Source organism: Syngnathoides biaculeatus, chromosome 5 (genome assembly GCF_019802595.1).
Source record: "Syngnathoides biaculeatus isolate LvHL_M chromosome 5, ASM1980259v1, whole genome shotgun sequence".
Classification (NCBI taxonomy): domain Eukaryota; kingdom Metazoa; phylum Chordata; class Actinopteri; order Syngnathiformes; family Syngnathidae; genus Syngnathoides; species Syngnathoides biaculeatus.
The window spans coordinates 7,123,129-7,147,075 of record NC_084644.1 but is presented as its reverse complement, the minus strand read 5'-3'; the positions used below and the strand labels follow the sequence as shown (position 1 = coordinate 7,147,075).

At 43.7% G+C, this 23,947-nt stretch overlaps 1 protein-coding gene across 2 annotated transcripts in view; it reads left to right on the top strand.

Annotated features, from left to right (window-relative positions):
- The window catches only part of LOC133501100 (DENN domain-containing protein 3-like), a 26,748-nt gene extending 2,801 nt beyond the window's left edge, over positions 1–23,947 (top strand). The window contains exons 2-28 of one of the 2 annotated variants that reach the window (XM_061820553.1): positions 3,636–3,780; positions 3,844–4,021; positions 5,197–5,307; positions 6,399–6,514; positions 6,585–6,697; positions 7,783–7,894; positions 7,988–8,107; positions 8,178–8,276; positions 9,399–9,518; positions 9,593–9,708; positions 10,903–11,058; positions 11,163–11,259; positions 11,492–11,595; positions 12,719–12,909; positions 13,021–13,177; positions 14,086–14,281; positions 14,348–14,516; positions 17,947–18,206; positions 18,297–18,467; positions 18,547–18,676; positions 19,136–19,243; positions 20,681–20,820; positions 21,365–21,525; positions 21,834–21,970; positions 22,039–22,157; positions 23,202–23,339; positions 23,429–23,947. In XM_061820553.1, coding sequence (XP_061676537.1) covers positions 3,697–3,780; positions 3,844–4,021; positions 5,197–5,307; positions 6,399–6,514; positions 6,585–6,697; positions 7,783–7,894; positions 7,988–8,107; positions 8,178–8,276; positions 9,399–9,518; positions 9,593–9,708; positions 10,903–11,058; positions 11,163–11,259; positions 11,492–11,595; positions 12,719–12,909; positions 13,021–13,177; positions 14,086–14,281; positions 14,348–14,516; positions 17,947–18,206; positions 18,297–18,467; positions 18,547–18,676; positions 19,136–19,243; positions 20,681–20,820; positions 21,365–21,525; positions 21,834–21,970; positions 22,039–22,157; positions 23,202–23,339; positions 23,429–23,647 — 3,822 coding nt within the window. In that variant the 5' untranslated portion in view covers positions 3,636–3,696 and the 3' untranslated portion in view covers positions 23,648–23,947. Of the gene's footprint in view, positions 1–3,635; positions 3,781–3,843; positions 4,022–5,196; positions 5,308–6,398; positions 6,515–6,584; positions 6,698–7,782; positions 7,895–7,987; positions 8,108–8,177; positions 8,277–9,398; positions 9,519–9,592; positions 9,709–10,902; positions 11,059–11,162; positions 11,260–11,491; positions 11,596–12,718; positions 12,910–13,017; positions 13,178–14,085; positions 14,282–14,347; positions 14,517–17,946; positions 18,207–18,296; positions 18,468–18,546; positions 18,677–19,135; positions 19,244–20,680; positions 20,821–21,364; positions 21,526–21,833; positions 21,971–22,038; positions 22,158–23,201; positions 23,340–23,428 lie in introns of both variants that reach the window. The other variant, XM_061820552.1, reaches the window with a different exon arrangement.

The window sequence follows — 23,947 nt, the reverse complement described above, 5'->3', positions numbered from 1 at the left end:
TTTTTAAATTGTGATTTTATTTATTGGGCGTGGGGGGTAAAAGCTACCTGGGTGAAAAGGTAATTGCCCCCCTTATCAAATCACATGTGGCTAATAACATTTTTTTGGGGAAAGCTTGAGTTTATTTTCACTGACCACACCCAAGCCTGATTGGTCACATGATGCAATGCGGGGGCGTGAGTATAAAGAGGCCTTGCTTGTCTACAAAAAATAAAAAACTGTCTAAATGACTCAAGACTTTTGGTAGAACATCCCATTTTATGGACTGACAAGAAAAAAGTTGGAACTTTATGGAAGGTATCTTGCCTTTTGCCTCTTGTATATGTAACGGCATTTCAGAAAAAAGAAAGCAAATCAGTCACCACAAATTGTCCAGGCCCCGAAGGATCAAAGCAGTCCCAGACCATCACGCTACCACTAGTGTGGTGGTCTGGGACTGCTTTGATCCTTCAGGACCTGGACCTCGTCCTCATCCAGGTCCTGAAGGATCAAAGCAATCCCAATGGTAGTATGGTGGTCTGGGTCTGCTTTGATCCTTTAAATCGTCCAGGTCCTGAAGGATCAAAGCAAGGTTTGCTTTGATCCTTCAGAATCAGCCGGACCTCGACAATTTGTGGTGACTGATGTAATGATGCATTCTGCTCTTTACCGTAAAACCCTGAAGGTGAACCGCTCAGTCATCATGTCACCTCAAGCTGAAGCTCAGGACAATGATCCAAGGTACACCAAGTCAACTTCTGAATTATTTAAAAAAAAAAAAAAAAAAAAAAAAGAAAACAAACGAAGGTTTTGGAGTGACGAAGTAATAGTCCGGACTTCAATCCCATTAAAATGCAGTGGCATGAGCACGAAAAGGCCGTCCATGCTTAAATCCTCCACTGTCCTGCAAGGAAGAACAGCCCAAAATATGTCCACAGAGATGAAAAAGACTCATCACATATACAAAATACTTGATTTCAGTTGTTGCGGCTCAGGGTGTTTTTGGCCCCAAATGTTTTTTGTCTGTTTCCCACTTAGTCAATAAAAGCATTATTTATAACCTGCATTGCACTTGTATGTTTACATGGGTTTTCTTTGATATTTACATTTGCTTGATCTTGAAGATTAGATGGGGAAATTATGTACAAAACCAGAAATTTGAGAACAGGACAGTGATGCAAATACTTTTCACGGGACTGTTGATTATTTCAACTCTTACAATCAAAATTTGTTGTAGGACACAATTTCACAAGAATTAATCACTTTTTTAAAACTAAAATAATTTGAAAGTAGAGTCACTAATGGTGTAGCAGCGTGGGATCAATTCCCACTCAGTGACGGTGTCGATATCTGCCCTGCAAGTGACTGGCGACCAGTTCAGGGTAATAATCCGCCTTTTGCCCGAAGCTGGCAGGGTTGGGCTCTGGCTCTCCCGTCACCCTTGTGAGGATACGTGGTTTGGTTAATGGGGGGGGATAATTTGAAAGTGTAAATGCTTTCTCTTGACTGGTCCTCTGTTCTTTCACTTCTTACTACAGTACTGCATTCTTGCCTGTCTACAGACAACAAGTAGAGCATTAATACGTGAATTTGACACTCTAGCGTGGCGTGACAGATCATCATGTGCTTTTTGAAATCACACGAAACATTTGTGTAATTTCTTTTTGATTAAAAAAAAGTAGACGTGTATTTTGTTTTTATCCATACACATACAGCCACAGGCAGAACAATTTAATGCTTGTCCGCTAGGTGGCAGACATTTGTACAATCAACTTGTGTCCACCTGCCAGTCATACGTCACAATAACACTTTGGTGTTCAACTAACATTTGACACATTATTTTCGTAATTTTTGTGAGATTTCTGTTTAGTGATGTATGAAATGTGCAAATGTGCTATGGCTCAACGAAGGTTAGGAGGGAAAAAAAGCGAATTTAGGATTAGTGTCACTGATGTAAGATGTTCATTTGCAGTAAGCGTGGGTCCAATTCCCACTCAGTCACTGTGAATGTGTACTTGGGTTTTTGCCCCAAGTCGGCTGGGATATGAGCTCCAATAGAGAAGGGATGGATGGATCTTTAGAAGAATGGATAATATTATATTGTGGGAAGACACACAAAGTGCAGTTTTGATGTAAAATGGCATGTGAAGCTATTAAAAGGATTATGCATTGTAATGAGTTCCACATTACACGTCCAGCTGTGGCGTGCAACGGCACAATTAAACATGCACTTCCATTAATGTGGTACAAGAACAGTTAACACAGAGATAAAAACTGCACCGTTTATTTTGCGTGTTGTAAAGTCTCGCGGATTTTATGCGAACTAACACATTTGTACACCCTCCATCTTTGAATGGCGTAGTTAAGAGCATTCTCGAGCGCTAAAGAGGGCAATTATTGTCTGATTTGTAGGCTGGATGAATCTTCTTCTTTTTCCTTCGGCTTGTCCCGTTAGGGGTCCCCACAGCGTGTCATCTTTTTCCATCTAAGCCTATCTCGTGCATCCTCCTCTCTAACACGCACTGTCGTCATGTCCTCCCTCACAACATCCATCACCCTTTTCTTTGGTCTTCCTCTCGCTCTTTCGCCTAACAGCTCCAAACAGGAAGGGGCTCAGGGCGGATCCCTGATGCAGTCCTACCTCCACCTTAAATTCTTCTGACACACCTACGGCACATCTCACCACTGTTCTGGTGCCCTAATACATGTCCTGTACTATTCTATATAACATATTTCTCCGCCACACCAGACTTCCGCATGCAGTACCACAATTCCTCTCTTGGTACTCTGTCATAGTCTTTATCTAGATCCACAAAGACACAATTTAGCTCCTTCTGACCTTCTCTGTACTTTTCAATTAGCATCCTCAAAGCAATCTGTGGAACTCTTTCTAGGCATGAAACCATACTGCTGCTCGCAGATACTTACTTCTGTCCTGAGTCTAGCCTACGCTACTCTTTCCCATAACTTCATTGGCTAGATGAATGTAATGTATAAATTTAATTGCAGTATTTGGACAATGAGAGCCTTTATGATTTTCTTGTTATTGCCGGGACACAAAAGTCGTCGAGCAAAGTCACAAGTGCGAAACGTTATACTTTTATGTAAACCCTTTTTATTTCTAATCACCGCACTTGATTGTAGATTTCATTTCATGACACGCTTTTTCCAGAAAGGCAGCTGCTTAGCTGTCTTGTGTGAAAAGGAACTTGGGACTTTCTGAGGGATGGCAAGCCGAGAGCGCAAAATCTCACAAAAACAAACGAACAAACAAACGAAGAAAAAAATAACAATTGAAGGTGTCTGCATCCAGGCAAGCTCTGATTTATTTTATTTTCTACACTTTTGAGACCCTGGAAATGGGTGACCTGCTTCAGATTAAAAATATACAAATGAAGTGTAAAAATGAAAATAAAGTTCAAAATTTGTGATTCCTAAATGGTAAACACCGTATTCTGAGAAACTGAAAAAAATGAGAAAGTCATATGTCGATTGTCGTATTGCAAAACCATTCAAATCTACTGGAACAGTCGCTCCGTTCAATTTTAATGTGATATTATTTGTGTCAAATTTGCATGTCACCGTTCCGCCTTCTTTTTTATTTTCTCTCTCTCTCTCTCTCTCTCTCTCTCTCTCTTTCTCTCTCTCTCTTGCAGCTCAGTGCTTGAGTCCCGGCCGATGTGAGGCTTTGGGTCAGGTTCTGAACCCTTGTCAACAATGTCGGACCATCTGCCTTCTCCTCTGCTCGAGGCCTGTGTGGTGGTGGGAGCGTCCACCGAGAAACTGCGCGAGCTCTGCCAGGTAATTTCCGCTTCTGCAACACAAAAAGTTGGACGAACTGATGTGTGGCGACTCTGCTTGAAGGCTGTGAACCGTCACAGAAGTCTGGAGCGCGTCTTTTTGGAGCCCGAGGTCCTGCACGTCCTCGCCCCTCCCTTTGTCAGCGGCTCGCAAGCGGCGAGGTCGCATGGGAGGAGGCATCGCCCCTTGCTGAGGAAGAAGAGGAAGCGGTCGTCTTTATCCACCGCGTCACCTGGCCGAGGTGTGAGATTCTTACTGTTCGTGTCGGATCTAAAAGCGCAAACTCTATTGAGCTCGTGCACGCGACGTCAACGTCTTCACGGTGTCATATTGCTGGTCAAACAGAGCTGTTCGACATTGTGGGAGACGTTGAACCAGAGGAGAATATTTACAATAACCGAGACCATTTGTGCCGTTGGTTGTCACAACAGACGTGACGGATATTCAAAGGGATCATTCTATGGAATATTCGCTGAAAAGACCAGAAAATATTGATGGATTTCGGCAATTAAACGTAATTGAGGGTGCCCAACCAAATACACACTCCTGCGTAGCGATCATTTCATTTCATGTAGGAATTATTCTTCTCAATCTCAAATTTCCAATAAGTAATTATTATGACAAATTGGCTCATTTGAGAATAATGCGTATTTAAAAAAAGAAAATGAACCGTCTATCGCAGAGACATTTACGGAGGTTAACGTGTGGCCGCAACACGCTTCCGTGTACGGAGGACCCAACTCGCTGTCTTTTTTTTTTCCCAATCATAGTTAATGAATGCGAGTTTGTGTAAAAGCAGGGGTCATTTATCTAAATTTTGGTATTTGTATTGAAAAAATCTGAGTGGCTCTATCACCCTGTGGGATTTATTCTTGATTGACAACAGATCCAGCAACGAAGTATTTGTATCCGTCCAGACTTTGCTACGCTTTCAAACTCTTCCGTGTAAATCTCAGCCACTTACTCCCCAGATCCATCTGTGGATCCAGTTGTCCAAAATAAATGGAAGCGGGTTAATAGTCCAATTTCTTATCGGTGAAAACATCGACTTCGGCATTGAATATGGGTCCTCTATGCCAACTGTCTTTAATTTTTCCATATACCTTCGTTTATTATCACCCTCTAAATGTTTAACAGTATTGGACAAAACTCCGAGCATTGTGCTATAAGACATATTTTTGTGCCGTCTCCAACCGACATAGCATTGAAGAATGCTCTGTTAGATCGTCAATATGGCCAGTCGTGTGACTTTGGTGACGTAGGTGCACGAGCTCTATTCTGTAGATCCTCCTCTGGTGTATTTTAGATCCATCCTTGAATTTCACCCAAAAGGCTAATATAAAAAAAAATTTCACGCCCCAAATGTTGCATATCTTGCGAATTTCAATTTTTCATCTTTGTGTCTTATTACTGTAGCCCGTCACAGTTGTGCAGGTGAAGATGCGGCAAATGGTAGAAAAGACAGTGAAGACGCCGCAGTTCCCAAAGACATCGACCTCACGGCTTTGCCTCAACTCTGCTTCCCTGGTATTGAACGCCACAAAAGGCAAAATATACTCAATTAACGACATTTTTTTAAAAATTAAACAATTTAATAAATGGGTGGCACGGTGAACCGGCCGGTAAACCGTTGACCTCACAGTTCTGAGGATCCAGGTTTAACCCTGGCTGTGCCTGTGTGGAGTTTGCATGTTCTCCCTGGTTTTCTCCAGGCTCTCCGGTTTCCTCCCACATCCCAAAAACATGTAACATTAATTGGACACTCTAAATTGCCCCTAGGTGTGATTTTGAGTGCGACTGTTGTTTGTCTCGATGTGCCCTGCGATTGGCTGGCAACCAGCTCAGGGTGTACCCCGCCCCCTTTCCCGTTGACATCTGGGATGAACTCCAGCACTCCCCACGACCCTAGTGAGGATAAGTGGCAAAAGAAAATGGATGGTTGGATGGATAGTTACTTGTTCAGTGAGCGCGAGGAGTGCTTAGTACTTTTTACTTTGACGAGGAATTTAAACACCAGCGAGGATGAAAGATCTAAAATCAGACGGCAAGTAGAACGAACGACTTAGAGTTCAGAAACAGCAAGTCCAAGTCCGGGTTGTGGTGTGTGCTGAGCTCTTTGATGTTAGGTTCTTCGGTTCTTTCCCTCAAGCATTTGGCAAAAACGACAAAGGAGCATTTGTAGGTCATTTTTAAGACACTGTTATATATGCAATTACACGTCCCATGGATAAGCATGAGCTGAATGGGCGAGTTCATTTTTTATCACTAGCGCAGTAATGCTAATCGTGATTGCTAACGATTTAGCATTTAGCTCTCTCAAATTCTGAAAACTTTTGGGTACAGTTAAAGAGGTTTCACAAAAATATTGTGTGTCATGACATCCATTTTATGTAGAGTACCACCAATTTCAGGGATTAAAAACTATTGTTCTGATTCGGCTTCTTGGCAGGGCGAAATTTATATCTTGCTCTCAGTGCCAACAAATGCACTTTAAAAATTGAAGTCCTACTATCATGAAAGAGAATAAAATGCATGTTAGTTGTGAAAAGAAAATGAAGGAACGGATTCTTAAAAATTTGTTAACGACTGCCGTGACTGACCTGCCTTTGTTTCTCGAGGTGGGCTCCAAGTGACCAACGTAAAGGCAGAGGAGCAGTTCCACTTCCTGGTTTTCACAGACGTCTTTGGCAAAAAGTCCCATGGAGTAGTAGCGCAGTGTTGGCGACCGATCCAGGTGGGGACCAGTAAACATGACCGCCCTCACGCGTGAAGCCGAGTCGAACTGCATCCGCTGTGCGTTACAGGAGTTGACGTCGTCCAGTCAGAATGGAGCTGGCTCCAAACTATTCTGTCCCTACAGTTTTTGTGTGATCTCCAAGTATCCGTACTTCACTGCGCTAAAAGACTGTCTGTCATGGTGAGTGGAAAGGAAGCACAACCAAATTTTGTTCAGAATAATACAGCCTGGAATGGCATGTACCGTAATTCCCGGCCTATAAACCGCGACTTTTTTTCACACGCTTTCAACCCTGCGGCTAGCGTTAGCGCAGAGCTAGCATTAGCGCACCTGGTTATAAGCCTCGTACACAGAAAGAGTTTAGCTAGCGTTAAACTAGGAATTACAGTAGTTAACTGGATTCCAAAGCAGACATAGCAGGAGTCATTCACTCTCTTTATTCTTATAAAATATTGTTACACGCTTGAGGCGTGGCTGCGAGTTCGCTGTGCAAACGCACCGCCGTTCGATTTCAGTGAGGCCTCTGTTTTCTCGCCAGAACACGTGAAAACACAAAACCATCGAGATTAGATATTATCTTATGTTAAGAATACAGTTGCTGTTTGGTTATGATGGTATGATTATTTGTGTACAGCGCTTTGTTAGAACTGAAAAAAATGGGAACCTGAAGCGCTTCTAGTGAGTATGAAAAATGGTATCACCACAGTACTACAAACAGCGACTAATCTAGGAAGGATCAGAATAAGGAGAAATACTTTGAAAACACCATAATTACAGTGAAGCCCTGCTAGAAAATTTCTACAGAAATTCAATAGAATTCTACAGAATTTGTACAGAACAAAATGTTTCTATAGAAATTCTATAGGACTTGGGTCGTAAAGTTCTATAGTAGAAATTCTTTAGAACTACTTCAGAAATGTTCTATAGAATTTATTTTAGCAGGGAATAAAATGAGAAAGTGTGAAATCCAATATGGCCGCGAGACAGAATGCAGTAGTGCAAACAGAACAGGACAACAGAACAATCTGGTTTCAAACAGACAATAAAATACACAGAAGAGCCAACTGACAACCAATAAAAAAAACACAACTCGAGATCTTGACACAGCCTTAAATTTTCTCTTTGTTATACATTTGTCTTGCATTTCCAAAAGTTATATTTTGGTAGCACGGGACATTATTTTCCATGCGTTATGGCGATTTTGTGATGGTCCGATTGAACCAATGTTATTGCCAGATTTCTTTCATCCCCTTTTTCCCCGTCAGTCTTCTAATGGAGCTCCGAGCTTGTCGCTTTTCGGACGTTGAGGAGAAGGTGAAAGAGTTTGCAGCCAAATTGGTGCTGGTGCCCATCCCGCCTCCCGGACAACTCCACTTGGTATCCGTGACAGTCTTCATAATATTAAAAACAAAAAGACAAAAAAAAATCCTCATATTGCTTGACGATGCTATGTTTGTCTCCCCCCCTCAGATGTTTACTTTGCATCCTCTGATGATCGAATTGCCATCCAGAGAAGACAAAGATTACCCAGCTGTAGATTTAGACCTTCACGTGCCTTTCCTCTGCTTCCGTCCGCATCAGCTCCTGCAGGTGCTGCACAAATAAAGATGGACGCATGCTGTTCTAGAAACTTCACCTGTCCCTTCTCTTCCCTGTGCAGGTGTTGTCTTGCCTCCTCCAAGAGCAAAGAGTCGTCCTCTTCTCCGCCAGCTGCGCCCGACTGACGCTGGTGGCTGAGAGCTTGCTGCTTTTCCTGCAGGTAACCTATACCGTAATTTCCGGCATATAAGCCGCGACTTTTTTCACACGCTTTCAACCCTGCGGTTTATGCGGTGATGCGGCTAATTTGTGCATTTTTTTCTAACCGCCGCAAGGGGGGCACTCGAGTGGAAAAGGTAAGAGTGAGACCTGTGGAATATATGTGCCGAGGAAGTGACTTTTTACCAGTCCGGCCCAGCGTGTTACTGCCGTGTTCCAATGATTTTTACCGGTATGTTTTTTTTTTTTTTAACCGGCCCTGTTAGTGCGGCGCTAGTGTCAGCGTTAGTGCGGCGCAAGCGTTAGCGCGGTGCTAGCATTAGCATTAGACTCTCTGTGTACCGTCTTTCTTTGTAAGTATCTCGTGTTTCAATGTGGTCATTTGCGGCTTTTACACAGCTACGGCATATGTATGTACCAAATGTTATTTCCTTTACAAATGTACTAGGTGAGGCTAATAACCAGGTGCGCTCTGTCGGCTGGGAATTTTGGTAATTATTCAAAGTATTCCCCCCTACCCCCCAAATGCACATTTTATTGGCACTATTAAAACACTGGGCGGCAGGGTGGATCAGCTGGAAAGCAGTGGCCTCACAGTTCTGATGACCCGAGTTCAATACCGGACCCGGTTGTGTTCTCCCTGTGCCTGTTTGGGCTTTCCCCGGGAACTCCGGTTTCCTCCTACATCCCAAAAAACATGCAACACTAATTGGTGACTCTAAATTGCTTCTAAGTGTGATTGTGAGTATGGCTGTCTCCATGTGCCCTATGATTGGCTGGCAACCAGTTCAGGCTGTACCCCGCCTCCTGCCCGTTGACAGCTGGGATAGGCTCCAGCACTCCCGTGAACCTTGTGAGGATAAGCGGCAAAGGAAATGGATGGATGGATGGATGGATGGATGGATGGATGGCTTTGATGTTGTCATTGACTGTCATTTTGTTTTTCAACGAAATGTGATTATGAAGAACTATTTGACAAGATATTTAGTTCAATCTATAGTCACATTATGTACAGTTTTTGGAGTGCTAATCTTTGTTTTTTTTTTTCCTCCCCTTTTTAGATGATTTAGATAGAAGTGATGCATTACGTCCCACATTGTTTGTGCCGATCTTGGTTTTGCAGCCCCTCTCGTGGCAACATCCTTACGTTCCCGTCCTGGCCAGAGGCATGCTGGACTTCCTCATGGCGCCCACCGCCTTCCTCATGGGCTGCCACCTCTGCCATTTTGAAGAAGTTGCGGCGGTGAGGGCATTTGCCCGGACCAGTCGCTCAATTAAACACGTTGGAAAATTGCGTCATTTTTTCTGTCCATGCAGGAAACAGATGATCTGATCCTCATCAACATTGATGAAGGATGTGTGTCCACTTCCTGTTCGGAGACTGTTGACCTACCAGAGATCCCCCCGCTTGCAGCTGACTGTTTCACGCAGAGGTCTATGCCGTCCTGATACCTGCTACAAACTTAGTTCAATATTTCATTTTGATTAAAGGGCCACTGACACCTAAAACATAAACTTTAGTGTTTTTAACTGAAAATAATCATCCAGAATGGCCCCATCCATTTTTTCACGGTAAGTCTGGACTTTGGCGTAGATCGATTTTTTTCATCTCCCGCCGTCTCTCTCGGACTTTGTGTTCAAGAAGAAATAGGAAGATGCCTCTAGTGGCGGGGTTGCATATTTACACCTATTGTACCTGCAAGAGATTAGCTGTTTTTTTCTCCGTGTTAGCCAAAATGCCGGCTCGTTGTACTGCTGGATTTTACCCGAACACTCGGGCGGATGGATTCACTCTTCATACGTTTCCTAAAGACGCGGTTCGTCGTGGAAAATGGATTGCACAGGTGCAAAGGACGAGAGCTTTGTGGGTTCCAAATGAGAGGTAGATTGTACAGAGCGATTTAAAAAAAACCCAACAATTGTTGGGGGGGGGGGATGACGTAATCCTCTCAGAAGTAACAAAAGATCCACGTCATAATAACTTAATAAAGTACGTAAGTCAGGGGTGCTAAATGTGTTGATGTGCAGTGGCGACTAATGCCGGGGCCGGCGTTAGCCCCGACACAGAGGTGGATCAGGCGGGGAGGCGGTTTGGCTGTGTGTGGGAGGAGAAAGGAGCTCTCCCCCCACCGGCTACCGGTGTCTGGGCACCCCTGAAGTAGTTACTTCGCCCGGCATGGGTCCTCCTCAGTACCCTAAATACTGTCACACATACTGTCGAGGAGTCTGTTGTTAGTTAGAAGTGATCCGCATATCATCTAATTATGGCTCGAAACGATAGGGTAATATTGACCCGGCCACTTCACTCGATTGTGAGATCTTCTCTTCTTCGAAAAGAGCTTCCGTGTCAGAGGTTGCGTCAGAAAAATCCAAAAATCTCTCATGTTCATCTCCCATAGCAGGTGGAACAGATTCTTCTCAATGGCGACTGTCCCAGTGTGACATCTGCAAATGACGTTGCAGTCAATATGGCCGCCACCCTGCGCATGAATGACACGCTCTCCGCGGGGTTTTTTTGTATAGACGTTGAAGTGAATAATATTATATGTAGTTTTCATAACAATATCTATTTCAAAATGTATATTGGGCTGTCAGTGGCCATATAATAACCAACAAGTTTCGTATAGGTGTCAATCTCTGAAGATCCATTTTGACCTGGAGCAGTGCAAGCGTGTGAGCTGCACCGACATCGAGGTTCAACGCGCCCGGAGACGAGCGTGGCAGCGCAATCTGAACCGTGACATTCAGAGCATCACCACCGAACTCATTGTCAACATATTCCGGTTGTCACTCGCTTATATTCATGGGATACAATATTATGAAGAACACTTTTGCTCATGTTGTCACATTATTAGTTCGACCTTCTTTCTTTGTTTGTGCCTTGCAGAGATGTGAGCAGGCACTTGAACTATGAACACCGAGTGTTTAACGGTGAAGAGTTCCTGAAAAGCAGAGAACTAGCGGAACAACTTTTCTACAAAAATGTAAATGCGTTTTATATTGTTGTCCTTTTATGTATCACACAATACTCAAAAACATAAATGCTCACAGGACTCAATATTAGGTGCCTAAGTGCAGTCTAATCAATCTAAACAGTGTTGGCTAACTTAACATTTTAGCTGGTAGGTTTACGTGTTTGTGGGGTTTACCTCCAGAAAAATGTACATTTATTCCAAGTTTTACACATTGTTGTGTCGTTCTATGGCTTCGTTGCAGGTTTTGGAGACACACATCTTCCATTCTTTCCTCAGGGATCGTCTCAACAGGAAGATGGACAACTTTGCTCGCATGGAACTCAGCACTCGATCTGAGATGCAAAAGTAAGCTGTCGCTGGGTTTTCTCCGGGCACTCCGGTTTCCTCCCACATCCCAAAAACATGCAACATTAATAAATTGCCCCTAGGTGTAATTGTGAGAGCGGCTGTTTGTCTCAATGCGCCCTGGGATTGGCTGGCAACCAGTTCAGGGTGTACCCTGCCTCCTGCCTGTCGACAACTGGGATAGGCTCCAACATTCCCTGCGACCCTTGTGAGGATAAGCGGCTAAGAAAATTGATGGAATATGAATGCCTGGGACCATTTGAAGGAAACGATGGATCTTTTTTCTTTTTATCCATCTATTGCCCTCCCCTTATGTGGGGTCAGGTTGGGGTGTGGCAAGGAGATGGTGGAGGGGAGGAATCTTAAGATGCTGTGAAGGCTTAATGTGGGAAAACTAAGAACGACGTAGTGCTGGATTGAGGAGCTTTAGTGCTAAAACTTTTTTCCGCATTTCAGTTTTCCTGTTTCTGTGGGCGTGGTTGAAACACGGCCCAAGCGCGTCACTTTCCACTCCCCACTCCATAAGAACCTGAGCACCCTGAAAATGCATCTTTCCATTCGGATAGTCTGCTAGCCTGGCCGCTTTAGAGCGCCTCGTTGTCGACGCTGAGTGCTCACGTCACCATTTTGAGCCGCATTTTATATATGTTGCCATTTTTTTCAATCATTCAAATCTGGCAAAAACATTCTTCTCCGCGGTGTGTCAAATTCAAAAGACTTACGGTATTTTCCGCACTGTAAGTCGCATCTAAAAGCCTTTAATTTCCTCAAAAGCCGACAGTGCGCCTTATAATCCGGTGCGCCTTATATACGGATCAATATTGAGCCTTTAGTGCAGCTCCATCTAATGGATGCATAACGTAACCCCAGCCTCTATTGTAGCATCTATTCTATGCGCCTTGTAATCCAGTGCGCCTTATATATGGAGAAAGTTTTAGGATATGCCATTCATTGGAGGTGCGCCTTATAATGCGGTGCGCCTTACGGTACGGAAAATACAAAATCTTCTATTGAACTAATATATACGTATATGATAGATCTTCATCGTAACCTAACTGTAACTCGTCGCATTGCACCACTATTGCCCACTATTGCTTTTGTTTCCCGATCCGATTCCCACAAGGATGAAGGCATCACTGGAAATCCCACGCAGGCCCACCATGCAGGAGATCCAAGATCGGAGAAAGAGCTCCCTCCCCGAGAACAAGCTGATTCCTCGACAGGGAATGAGCCTTCCCACCCTAAGCGACCAAGAGCAAACCGTTCACTTTCAAAGAAGTTCACTAGTGACCAGAATCATCATGTGTGAACCTGGTGAGACTGGAAAGGAACAACTCAACAGAACCTCTTAGTGGATGCAATTGAGCTGGTTAGTTTCAGGCACTGATGTTTTCCTCGTTGCATGTTCTCCTTTGATCCAAGCAGCGAGGTTGCCTCCCAAACCCGTGACGGTTTTCAAGCTCCCAGAATTTCCCGATTGTCTGTCCTTTCACGCTGTTCAAAGTTATTACTTTGAGCTGATCCGGCTTCTTGGCAAGGCAATCGACTCGGTCCAAAGTGAAAACTCTACTCTACTAGCCAGGTAATTTTTTTTAAAGCTATTATCCACTTGCCCCCAATTTAAATGAATACTCACGACTGATTTTGAAAAGAAATTATTTTATACACCCCCATATTTCAGTTTTCCTGATTGCATGTGGACAACAGCATGACGGCAAAGGTCGATGATGACCAAAATAATACATGTGGAGTTTGAGCTTTCTTTCTTCGCAGAATTCTTTGGAACGTAAAAAGTTAGAAAAAGTCCTCACGATACCAAGCCCTAAATTCTGCCATTGTGGTTTGAAGTGTCTATTTTAGGGTAATTGGGGCTATTTCTAAGGGTCCTGCTAAAGTAAATGTTCTTTCTTTTGCACAAGTCTTGTGTTAAATTAGATTGACTCCAACCCTGGAGGTAAACTATACCGTAATTTCTGGCCTACAAGCCATGACTTTTTTCACACGCTTTTAACCCTGTGGTTTATGCGGTGATGCGGCTAATTTGTGCATTTTTTCCTCACGGCCACAGGTGGCCACTCTAGCGGAAAAGGTAAGAGTGAGACCGGTGGAATATACTTGCCGAGGAAGTGACTTTTACCGGTCAGGCCCTGTTAGCCCTGCACTGGCGTGTTACTGCCGTGTCTCACTGATTTTTACCAGTATGTTTTTTTAACCGGCCCTGTTAACGCAGCGCTAGCGTTAGCATGGCGCTAGCATTAGCGTTAGAGTTAGCTAATTCTCTGTGTACCGTTTTTAACTGTAAATATCTTGTGTTTCAATGTGGGTTTCAATGTGGGCACTTGCGGCTTTTACACAGCTGCGGCGTGTGTTGTGTATGTACCAAATGGTATTTCCTTGACAAATGTACTGGGTGAGGCTTATAACCAGGTGCGCCCTGTAGGCCGGGAATTACGGCACTTAAACTTAAGAGTTGTTTTATCTGTCCCCAAGATACTACTACCTGCGTGGTTTTACCAATCTGCTGTGCTCGCGGCGCCTCAACGCTCTGGCCAACTTCCAGACTCTCCACAAGACCGACACGGCCATCTTCCCCACGCGAGTGGTCACGTGGCTGGTGGACTCGCTCATACAGGAAGAGCAGCAGCAAGCCAACAGATGGCCCGAGCTCAAAAGACTTATCCTCAAGGTCGGTAGCCTTACACCTTCACGAATTCAACATCCAAAGGATTACGTCACCTTTTCAAACCGTCAGGTGAAGACGGAAAACGAGAAACCGTCGGCGCGACTCGATGACGACTTCAAGAAGTTCGAACTGCCTCGGAAGCATCTGGATCGAGGGGAATTTGTGCGTTGCATCCAGGAGGGCGGAATCCTTAAGGACGTGGCGACCATACATCGCCTATTCGACGCGCTCTCTGCCAGTAAGTGATGGAAGGGAGGGACACGGGAAGAAGACTTCGAGGGGAATTCCTTCCCATTTTGCGCACATTTTCCCATTAAGGAGTAAACATGTTTTTGAATAATGTGTTGCCATTTTCCAACAACATGGTCAACAAATGACTCTACTGTTTGCTGATATCAGGATTCAAATAAATTACCATGAACTTCACGCACATTAATACAATATTTATTTGCAATTTTGCAATATCATGCCAGGTTATCCAAGTTTATAGACTCAATTTTAAAAGCTGGGCCCGTTTGGTTATTGTTCGATTGTACGAATGACGGCATCTAATCAGTAGAAGACTATTGAATTCTTCTACATGTGATTATGCATCACTCCAAAGACAGACGAAAAATGATATATTAAAACCCAATTGTGGACAGCGTCCCATTTTTGGGACATCATGATTTTCACGCATGATATCCTTCAGTATATCAAAATATTTAAGTGTCTTAATCTGAAGCCATAATTTGGTATCAGGAGAGGATAACTCATTGGTCAAAGTTAGCAGTTAGATTTTTGGGCCAACATTATAAATTAATAAAGTGATCATATAACTTAACCCTAAATGAAAAAGAAGTGTTATTTCCTTGATTGTGGCCTGTTAGGAGACTTTTATCTCAATAAGGCAAAAAAATTGCCACCCTGTCCATGAATGGGTTAATTGTAGTAAAGAACTCATGTTTTTGTGAAACTCAAATCCATCCATTGAGTTTGCCACTTATTCTCACGAGGGTCGGGGGGCATGCTGGAGCCTATCTCAGCTGTCAACGGGCAGCCAGTTGCCGGCCCGGAGCTTGCTCACGACCTCCGGGGGCCTTTGTTTACGCACTTATGTCCTGCGCGTCGGCCTCCGAGTAGTAAGACTCCGTGTCATTCCCGTTCAAAGAACCATCCCAATATTCAACATTATTGACAGCCACAGGTTCAAATCTGTATGGACGTATTCCTCCATCTTCCCGTTCAACCGATACTGCTATTTCTTCATCAGAAGAGGATAAATCCGAGAAATCTGAGCTGACAATAACTGTGTAGGAACGTGACCGAGCAGCGGGTCGAGCGCACGACACGTCACATCCGTAGGTCATGTGACCCGCCACAATGTCAGCGAACTTGAAATGATATCTGGTGAAAATCTTTATTTTAAAGTTATAGTACCAAGGACATGACCTATCTGATACATTGTTATTTTCAATGAGTGGCCTTCCCCTTTAATTAATATTTTCCCGCTTCTTACCCACAATTCCACAAGTGCTTTGAACGCAACCAGGGTCATGTGACCATCCACCTTCACAATAAAATCTCTTCACAATGGTTTTTATACAACAGATACATTGTGTAGCACATTCCAAAAGTTATTTATAACAAACTTAAGGATCATCTATTGTCCTCCATTCACATTTTAATTAGTAGCCAACATCATGAAATCAAATCTATTTTGCATTTAAACGTGATACGTACATTTACATTACAGTACAATGAAATCTGTCGTTCTGACTGTTACAGTTGGATTGTTTTTCTACTTGCTGATACTCACACCCAACTGTGCTTAATTCATTACATTTGCCACACATTTTTTCAAGAAGTCACATTTGGGTTTGGAAGCACGCAAGGCCAAGCACTCCATGAACCCTGCAGCCAATGACTCGCTAGAAACAAAAGGTCTTTATATACAAATGTTGTTGTTTTTTTTTTTACAAACAAACGCAACAGTCCTGTAATCTGTTCCATTCTAATTGGTATTCAGCATGAAGTACAATTTCTAGACTGCAAGTTGCGCCAAATACGGACACGCAAAGAACACGAGTGTACCATGTTTATATTTAGTTCCTCGCACTTACATCACAATAATGCCGTTATGCAGTTCTATAAATAAATCTGAACAATAAACGGGCCTCAATATAGCAACAGAAAACAAAGCGATATCTTCTGAAATTGATTTATTGCAGGAGTGTTTCGCTATCAGGCGCCGTGACAGCTTTTATAAATTCCTGCAAGGTCCAAGCAAAGTTTATGAAAATGAATTAAACAAATGCGTTTTTTTTTTTTGTTTGTTTTTATTAATGGGTGCATGATATTTTGTGGATTAAAGTGGTTAAATGTTTTTCAAAATGCATGCGTGTTCAGATCAAATACTCCCATGAGCCGCACAGTAAATGGCCCACAGGCTTTGGGTTGCCCACCCACCCCTGATTTTGAGTCCTGAGTCCTCATTGTGTGAAACTCTTCTAAGATTGGACTTGGACTCATTTTTCATTATTTTTCAAACTGAGACACACTTTCCCACATTCCCTGAACATGCATCCAAGGTCAATAGAGACCTCAAAATTGTGAAAACAAATTTCTTTGGATCTGAAAATTCAAGAAGTAATGATGAGGACTTGCTTGAGAAATGACGTCCCCACCACAAACTTCATGTCAATGGATCTTGTAGTTTTTTGTACAAACATTCTGTGTGGTTTAGTCACGGAGCACCTTGGCGCCCCTCACGAAGAGAGCCCAACCCCTCTCAAGAGGACTGGTACCAGAACCTAAGCATTGTGTGGAGGCTTCTCGACCTCACATACCAGTTCTTGCTCCTTCCCGAATGGAGAGGTGACATTCCACGTCCCTAGAGTCAGCTTCAGATCGGATCGGCAAAGTCCCTGCCTTTGGCCACCAACAGCTCACACTGCGCCTGACCCCTATGGCCTCTCCCGCAGGTGTCAGCCCATGTGAAGCGGGACCCACGTCACCCTTTCGGTCTGACTGGTGCAGACCCAGGAACCAGGTGCTGGCCTTGGAGCCCTCCCGCCAGATCCACAAGTCTTAGACTCCAAAGTAGACTTAAGTAAAGCAATTTGAAATAATTTATTAAACCAAGATAATACAGTAACTTGGGAAGCAAAGGGAGAAGAACATGACAAATTAAAAATTAATATTTATTAAATAATTTTTAAAAAATACTTCATACCCCCTAGAGATGCTGATCATTAAATAAAAAATTTGATCGCACCAATATAGTTTGCTAGTTGAACTTGGCTCGGTGTGATATCAACCAATCAGAGGATGGAAAAATTCTGATGTCATCGATAAGCAGCTAACTGGCCATTGGGAGGGCAAATTTGAAATCCATTCATCCATTTTCTTAGCCGGTTATCCTCACAACAGTCGCAGGGAGTGCTGAGCCTATCCCAGCTGTCAAATTTGGAATCCATCCATCCATTTTCTTAGCTGCTTATGCTCACAAGGGTCACGGGAAGTGCTGAACCTAACCCAGCTGTAGAATTTGAAATCCTACTGGTTAAAAACACAGACCGATTATGTTTACTTTCAATTAGCTCTCACGATTCTGTTGGTCTTGGGCAGATTATATTGGCACGGCCACACTGAAGCTGAAATCGGATTGGGTATACACGTGTGCTTAGGTGAGTCAAAGCAAGTGGACCCCGAGATCTTCAAAGGGTTCTACACCTTCTGGAAGGAAACCGAGGCCGAGGCTCAAGACGTCAACTTCCCCGCTGAGGTCATTGAGCACCTGGACCACAGCGAGTGCGTCTACAAGGTGTCGTCCTGCGTCAAGACCTCTCGCGGCGTCGGTAAAATCGCCATGACCCAGAAGCGTCTCTTCTTACTCCCAGAGGGTCGGCCGGGCTTCCAGGAAATCACCATGTTCAGAGATATACAGGTGCTTTTTTTAGTTTAAAAAACTTTTCAATCATGATCGTTTCCTGTGAACTTGGCTAACAAGCTAACAGCTAAGGGCTCTTCCATACAGGAGGTAAAGGTCGCTTCGGCTCCTTTTCTCCCGCTGCGGATTCCTTCTCTGCGTATCCGAACTTCCGGCAAGCTGGAGGCGTTCGAGGCCAACCTGAAAACAGAAACCGCTCTCTGGAATCTTGTGGTCAAGGAGATGTGGGCCGGGCGCAAGATGGCCGACCAGCATAAGGTAAGGAAAAGGAATAATTTTGGCTTGGCAGGCGTGGTTTTGACGCAAAGTGAAACACTTCAGATGATGTCAATTTTAGTACCCTCAGTACATGACTCAGGCTCTGACCAATGTGCTGCTGATGGATGCCGTGGTGGGGGTTCTGCGCAGCCAAAGGTCAATCTGTGCTGCCTCGAAGCTCGCCTATTTCGACAAGATCAAACATGAAGGTGCCCGCTTACTCTTCCTCTCCAATAACGATAAAACTACTGTTTACACTTACTGTTGAGTCAAAAGTAAGATTCCAGATTCTGATTCCAACGTAAGATATTTTATTGATCATCAAGGAGATGTTTGAGTCATGCTAGCATTAATAGATTCTTCATGTCTATCAGTAGTTTACATACAGAATATGTGAGATTTCTGACAATGAACTTGGTAAACCCTTCTTTAATTGATGGATGAATTGCACTTTTTATGGGGAACAAACTGGATTAGCAATTCTGTGCTGTCCACGAACAACACGGCTTGCTAGACCGATTTTATGCAAGCTATGCTCGAATGCTTTGGAACGCCATCGTTCCTTTTCGATCATGATTATTTGATTGATTGTTTCCAAATATGAGAAATCGTGATTTAACGTTCTTGTTCCTGTCGTCTGTAAATTGCATGTACGTTTCTCTGGACAGTGCCCATGATGGTGCCGAAAACTACATCCGAAATGCTAAAACACAAAATTAACCCATCGTTGGACCTGGCAGAGCCGCAGACTGTCCGCATGCTGCTCTACACTCCAGGTACGGTTTGCAGACCGGGTGATGATTTCCATGTACATAATCATAGTGCAGAACAGGGGTGCCCAGACTTTTTTTTACCCCTAGATCTACTTTTCAAGCATCCAGCCTCTCACGATCGGGGAGAGGCGTGGCCATCTTTTTTTTTTTTTCTTTCGAATATATAAGAACTATAAACATTTTTTGTAAGTATTTTAGTTCACGTTGACGATCACTAAACACCATCTGAATAAAAATGCACACCTGGCCTGTGTCACTCATTTTAGTGGATTCCAACTGCAACGCCGACGTCCTTCCACGCATCAGCCACGGCTTCACCGCGCCGTGTAACTCAACTCCTTTACGGTGGCGGCTTTCGCTGTCGAACTATATTGTGTGAAAAGCGACTGCTGTGCGGCCGCCGGTTGGCATTTTAGTTGGTTCACTTTTCTCATTCTCAGCTTGCTTTTCGGCGGAATGTCGGCGTCGTATTTTCCATAAAGAGTTCGAAAATGCCACTCCACATTTAACTTTTTAGGTATTACAATAGTACGCTGGCAAACGAGTCAAACACACTTCGAAAATGACATCGTGAAAAATAAGTCCGTCTCCCGTTCTGTATGAAAGTGATATGTTTTTGTCCTCTTCTTTACTCCAGCGTCCAAACTCATTTTTGATAAGATTTCTTAAGCAAGGGCTTAAAATACGGGGGGGCTCGCTGACTCGCGTGTTTTCCTGTACTAAGTGTCATTCTTTGCACTTGCGCGGTAAACTAAAGGTCAGAAAAATACGGCTATCTTTTTTTTTTTCGACTCATTGAGCACCCCTGGTGCAGAATTATTGTATGCATGTACATCTACAGTATATGCTGTATGTTTGTCATTCACGCTGCATTTCTAGTTTTGCCGTCTTGATGTCGTCGGCATTGCTGCAACTTCCCTCTCTATCGCCATCAAAGTTATTTTTACAGAATAGCTGTGATGAAGTTTTGTTGCGCGACAACAAAAATGCTCGCATGCCACACGTGTTTTGTTCCTTGGTGGATATTACGGATGCTGATTGACTTCTTTTTTTATATATATACATATATATAGTCATGAGATGTTTTCCAGCCTTTTAAGTGTACATACGGGTCAGACGGAACAAATGCACATAAAACCCTTTTGATCCAGCCATTGTACAAATTGGGAATTCTTTCCCTCTTGTCAAACTTTTTTTTAATTGCATGGCTAAAAAAAACATAGACAACCCCGAAATATGTTCACTATTTGTACCAAAAAGCTAATGTGCGATCCTTGTCCACTTGGAGCCTTGAATGAATTTGACTGGTGACCAATTCTTGCACATAATTCCTTCAAACCTGCCTTTCTCCCATTGTCACTTCTTCCATTGTTATATTTCAGTCCATTTAATCAGTATCCAGACTTTTGATTCCGTGAATGGACATTTTCTCCTGTACAGGTCAGTTGACATGCGACGACTCAAAGGATGAGATGAATCCCAAGCTGTGGGTGGCCCTCAGCGGGGGCAGGGTGGTTGTGTTCGATGCCGCGAGCTGGTCCATCCTCCAGGACGCTATCCGTCTTGGCGAGTCACAGCTGGTGAGTGAAATCAAGCCGTCCCATATTTTAAAAAATATGTATACCGTAATTCCCGACCTACAGAGGGCACCTGGTTATGAGCCTCAGTACACACAAAGAGTTTAACACTAGCATCGGGCTAACGCTAGCATCACACTAACGCTAGCGCGGCTCTAGCGTTAAACTCTTTCCGTGTACCGAGGCTTATGACTAGGTGCGCTAACACTAGCGCCGCATCACCGCATAAACCGCAGGGTTGAAAGCGTGTGAAAAAAGTTGCGGCTTGTAGGCCGGAAATTACAGTATATACATTAGTCCTCGGGTTCCAAATGGAGGTTACCGTGCAGAATGTAACAATTTCTCAAATAAGAATGAACCCTGCTAAAAGTTTTCTCTAGAATTTCTACAGAACAAAATGTATCTATAGGAATTCTATGGGACTGGGTCCTAAAGTTCTATAGTTCTTTGAAATTCTTTAGAGCTACTTTAAAAAAGTTCTTTAGAAATATTTTAACAGAGAATACTTTTTGATATACTAAATTGAAGCCCAACCTGTCCACAATAGAACTGCATGTTGGGATTGGTCCAGGACCAGGTTTGGATCGGCTCCCAGGACTCTGTCATCTACATCGTCGACGCTCACAGCTTGTCCTGCAGCAAACGGCTTACCGAGCACAGGAACGAGGTGACGGGACTCGCACTGGACGCAGGAAATCAACACAGCAGGTAGACGTGCGTTACATGAGTTGCATCTTTGACATGTCGCTTCAAACTTAACATTGGTTGAAGTTACTTGGAACATTTTACATGCTCACCGAGAATTTACATTATCCAGAGTCCTGTAATCGTTGAGAATGTTGGGAATGGTTGACTGGCAACTAACTACTCCAGGTTGTAGTCTGTTTCATTCTAAAGTCGTCTGTAGTTTGCTCCTGTCCCCCCATCACACCTTAGAGCATTAACCGAACCCATTTTTTGTAAGAGAAGCCACACTCGAGTCTTCTTATTCCCACGTTAATGCTCTTTCGTTGCAGTTCTGAGCTGTACTCATGCAGCTGTGATGGGACAATCCTGCAGTGGGATTCGTCCAGCTTGAAGGTGACGCGACAGTTTCACGTCATCTGCGAGCATCTCTCTTCCGTACAGATCCACGGCGATACGCTGTGGTGCTGTAAGTGCGCATGTTTTCCTGCCTTTACGCGCATCAGATTTAACCTTCCAAATGATTTGTTTTTACAGGCTGCAGTGACAGCATTGTGGAACTGAAAAAGAGCGGGACGCCACAAAGGAGGCTGCTGCTACCTGAACACGTGCGAGGTCCGACAAGTGCACTCAGCAGCTTTATTGTCATTCCAGAGGTGACTTATCCTCATCTTTGTTGAACATGTAGCACGTTAATCTTTCCTAACAAGTATAATGCAAAGTCACTGTGACTAGAAAAACATTGTGCAGGTAAACTGACCAACAATACAAGATGAATGACTCTAATACAAAATATTGACCGCGAACTACTTCATCTTGTGTCACATGTTGTGGATGTAAATAGTGACAAAATAATACTTAATATTCGAGGACCCCTCATCTGACACAACGTACTGTACATAAATAAAAATTGAACATCCGTCCATTTTCTGAGTTGCTTATCTTCAATGTAAAAGCATTAAACATGACATCATCTAAAAACAATAATACAGTAAAAAAAATTTACATTTGAAAAAAGAAGAATTTTAGGGGCGGCACGGTGGAGCAGCTTTGGCCTCACAGTTCTGAGGTCTTGGGTTCAATCCCGGCCCCACCTGTGTAGAGGTTGCTTGTTCTCCCCGTGCCTGCGTGGGGTTTTCTCCGGGCACTCCGGTTTCCTCCCACATCCCAAAAACATGAACTGGGCACTCTAAATTGCCCCTTGGTGTGATTTGTGAGTGCAGCTGTTTGTCTCGATGTGCCCTACAATTGGTGTACCCTGCCTCCTGCCCGTTGACAGCTGGGATAGGCTCCAGCACTCCCCGCGACCCTTGTGAGGATAAGTGGCAAAGAAAATGGATGGATGGATGGATGGAGTATTCCATCTTGGATGAGATAAAAACTTAAGTTACTGTTTCTAAAGCCTTCTGCCAGCGAAACTACGTTTTATTTTCACCTCACAGAGCATAAAAATTCACTGAATTAAAAAGTCAAAAATAGCAATAATATTAACTGTGAATCATTGATTAAAATGGTGAATGGCGAGCAGACTACACAAGTGGTTAGCACGTCTGCTAACTCCAAAAAAGACTCCAAATTGTCCATTTGTGAGTGCGCGTGGTTGTTTATGTGTGCAGTGTGAATGACATTGTAAAGTTTAAAATGATAAATTTGACTTTTTTTTTTTTTTTTAATGCTTTTTTTTTGTGTGCGTGTTCCAGCGAGGGGAGCTCTGGACAGGCTTGGCTGACTCCGGCGACCTCTTCATGTGGCACGCCGACGGCCATAAAGCTGCTTTCAAGAAGATCTCCCTGACAGGTTGCTCAGGGGTCACCTGCATGATCCGAGTCAAGGACCAGGTAGGCCTTGTTTGGTTATTACGCCTGATTACTATTATTTTTTGACAATGAGAGCTATTTTGGGTGACTTTCGTCACCCTCGACTTCAGATCTGGGTGGGCTGCCGCGGTGAGAGCAGCGTGGGAGGTCACCGCGATGCTCAGCTGAGAGGGAGGCTGCTGGTGATTCACCCGCAGACCCTGACGGTGGCAAAGGAGCTGCAGGCCCATTCGGACAGCATCCAGACGCTCTGCTCCGCGGAGGACCGCTACGTCCTGAGCGGGTCTGAGCGGCGTGACGGCAGAATCGCCATCTGGAGAGTAGAGTAGGATGCAAAATGGGGAAAACCGTCAACGAATGAGGGACGTAAATTACTTGAGGGTAGACTGCAGCTGATGTTATTCCCCATTGTTTCCCATGACAAGTTTAGTTTTACATTTGCTAAACTGGAGGAGCAGAAACTAGCCCAAAATATGCTTGAATATATGATTGAAAATCATCTACTCAGTAGATCTACACTAAACTGGTGTGACAAAGTTTAAAATTCGTCATTGCATTTTGAAACGCTCACAGTTTTCCCTCCTCCCAAATATTCTGCCAAAGTTACTTAAAAACTCCAACTTTGTAAG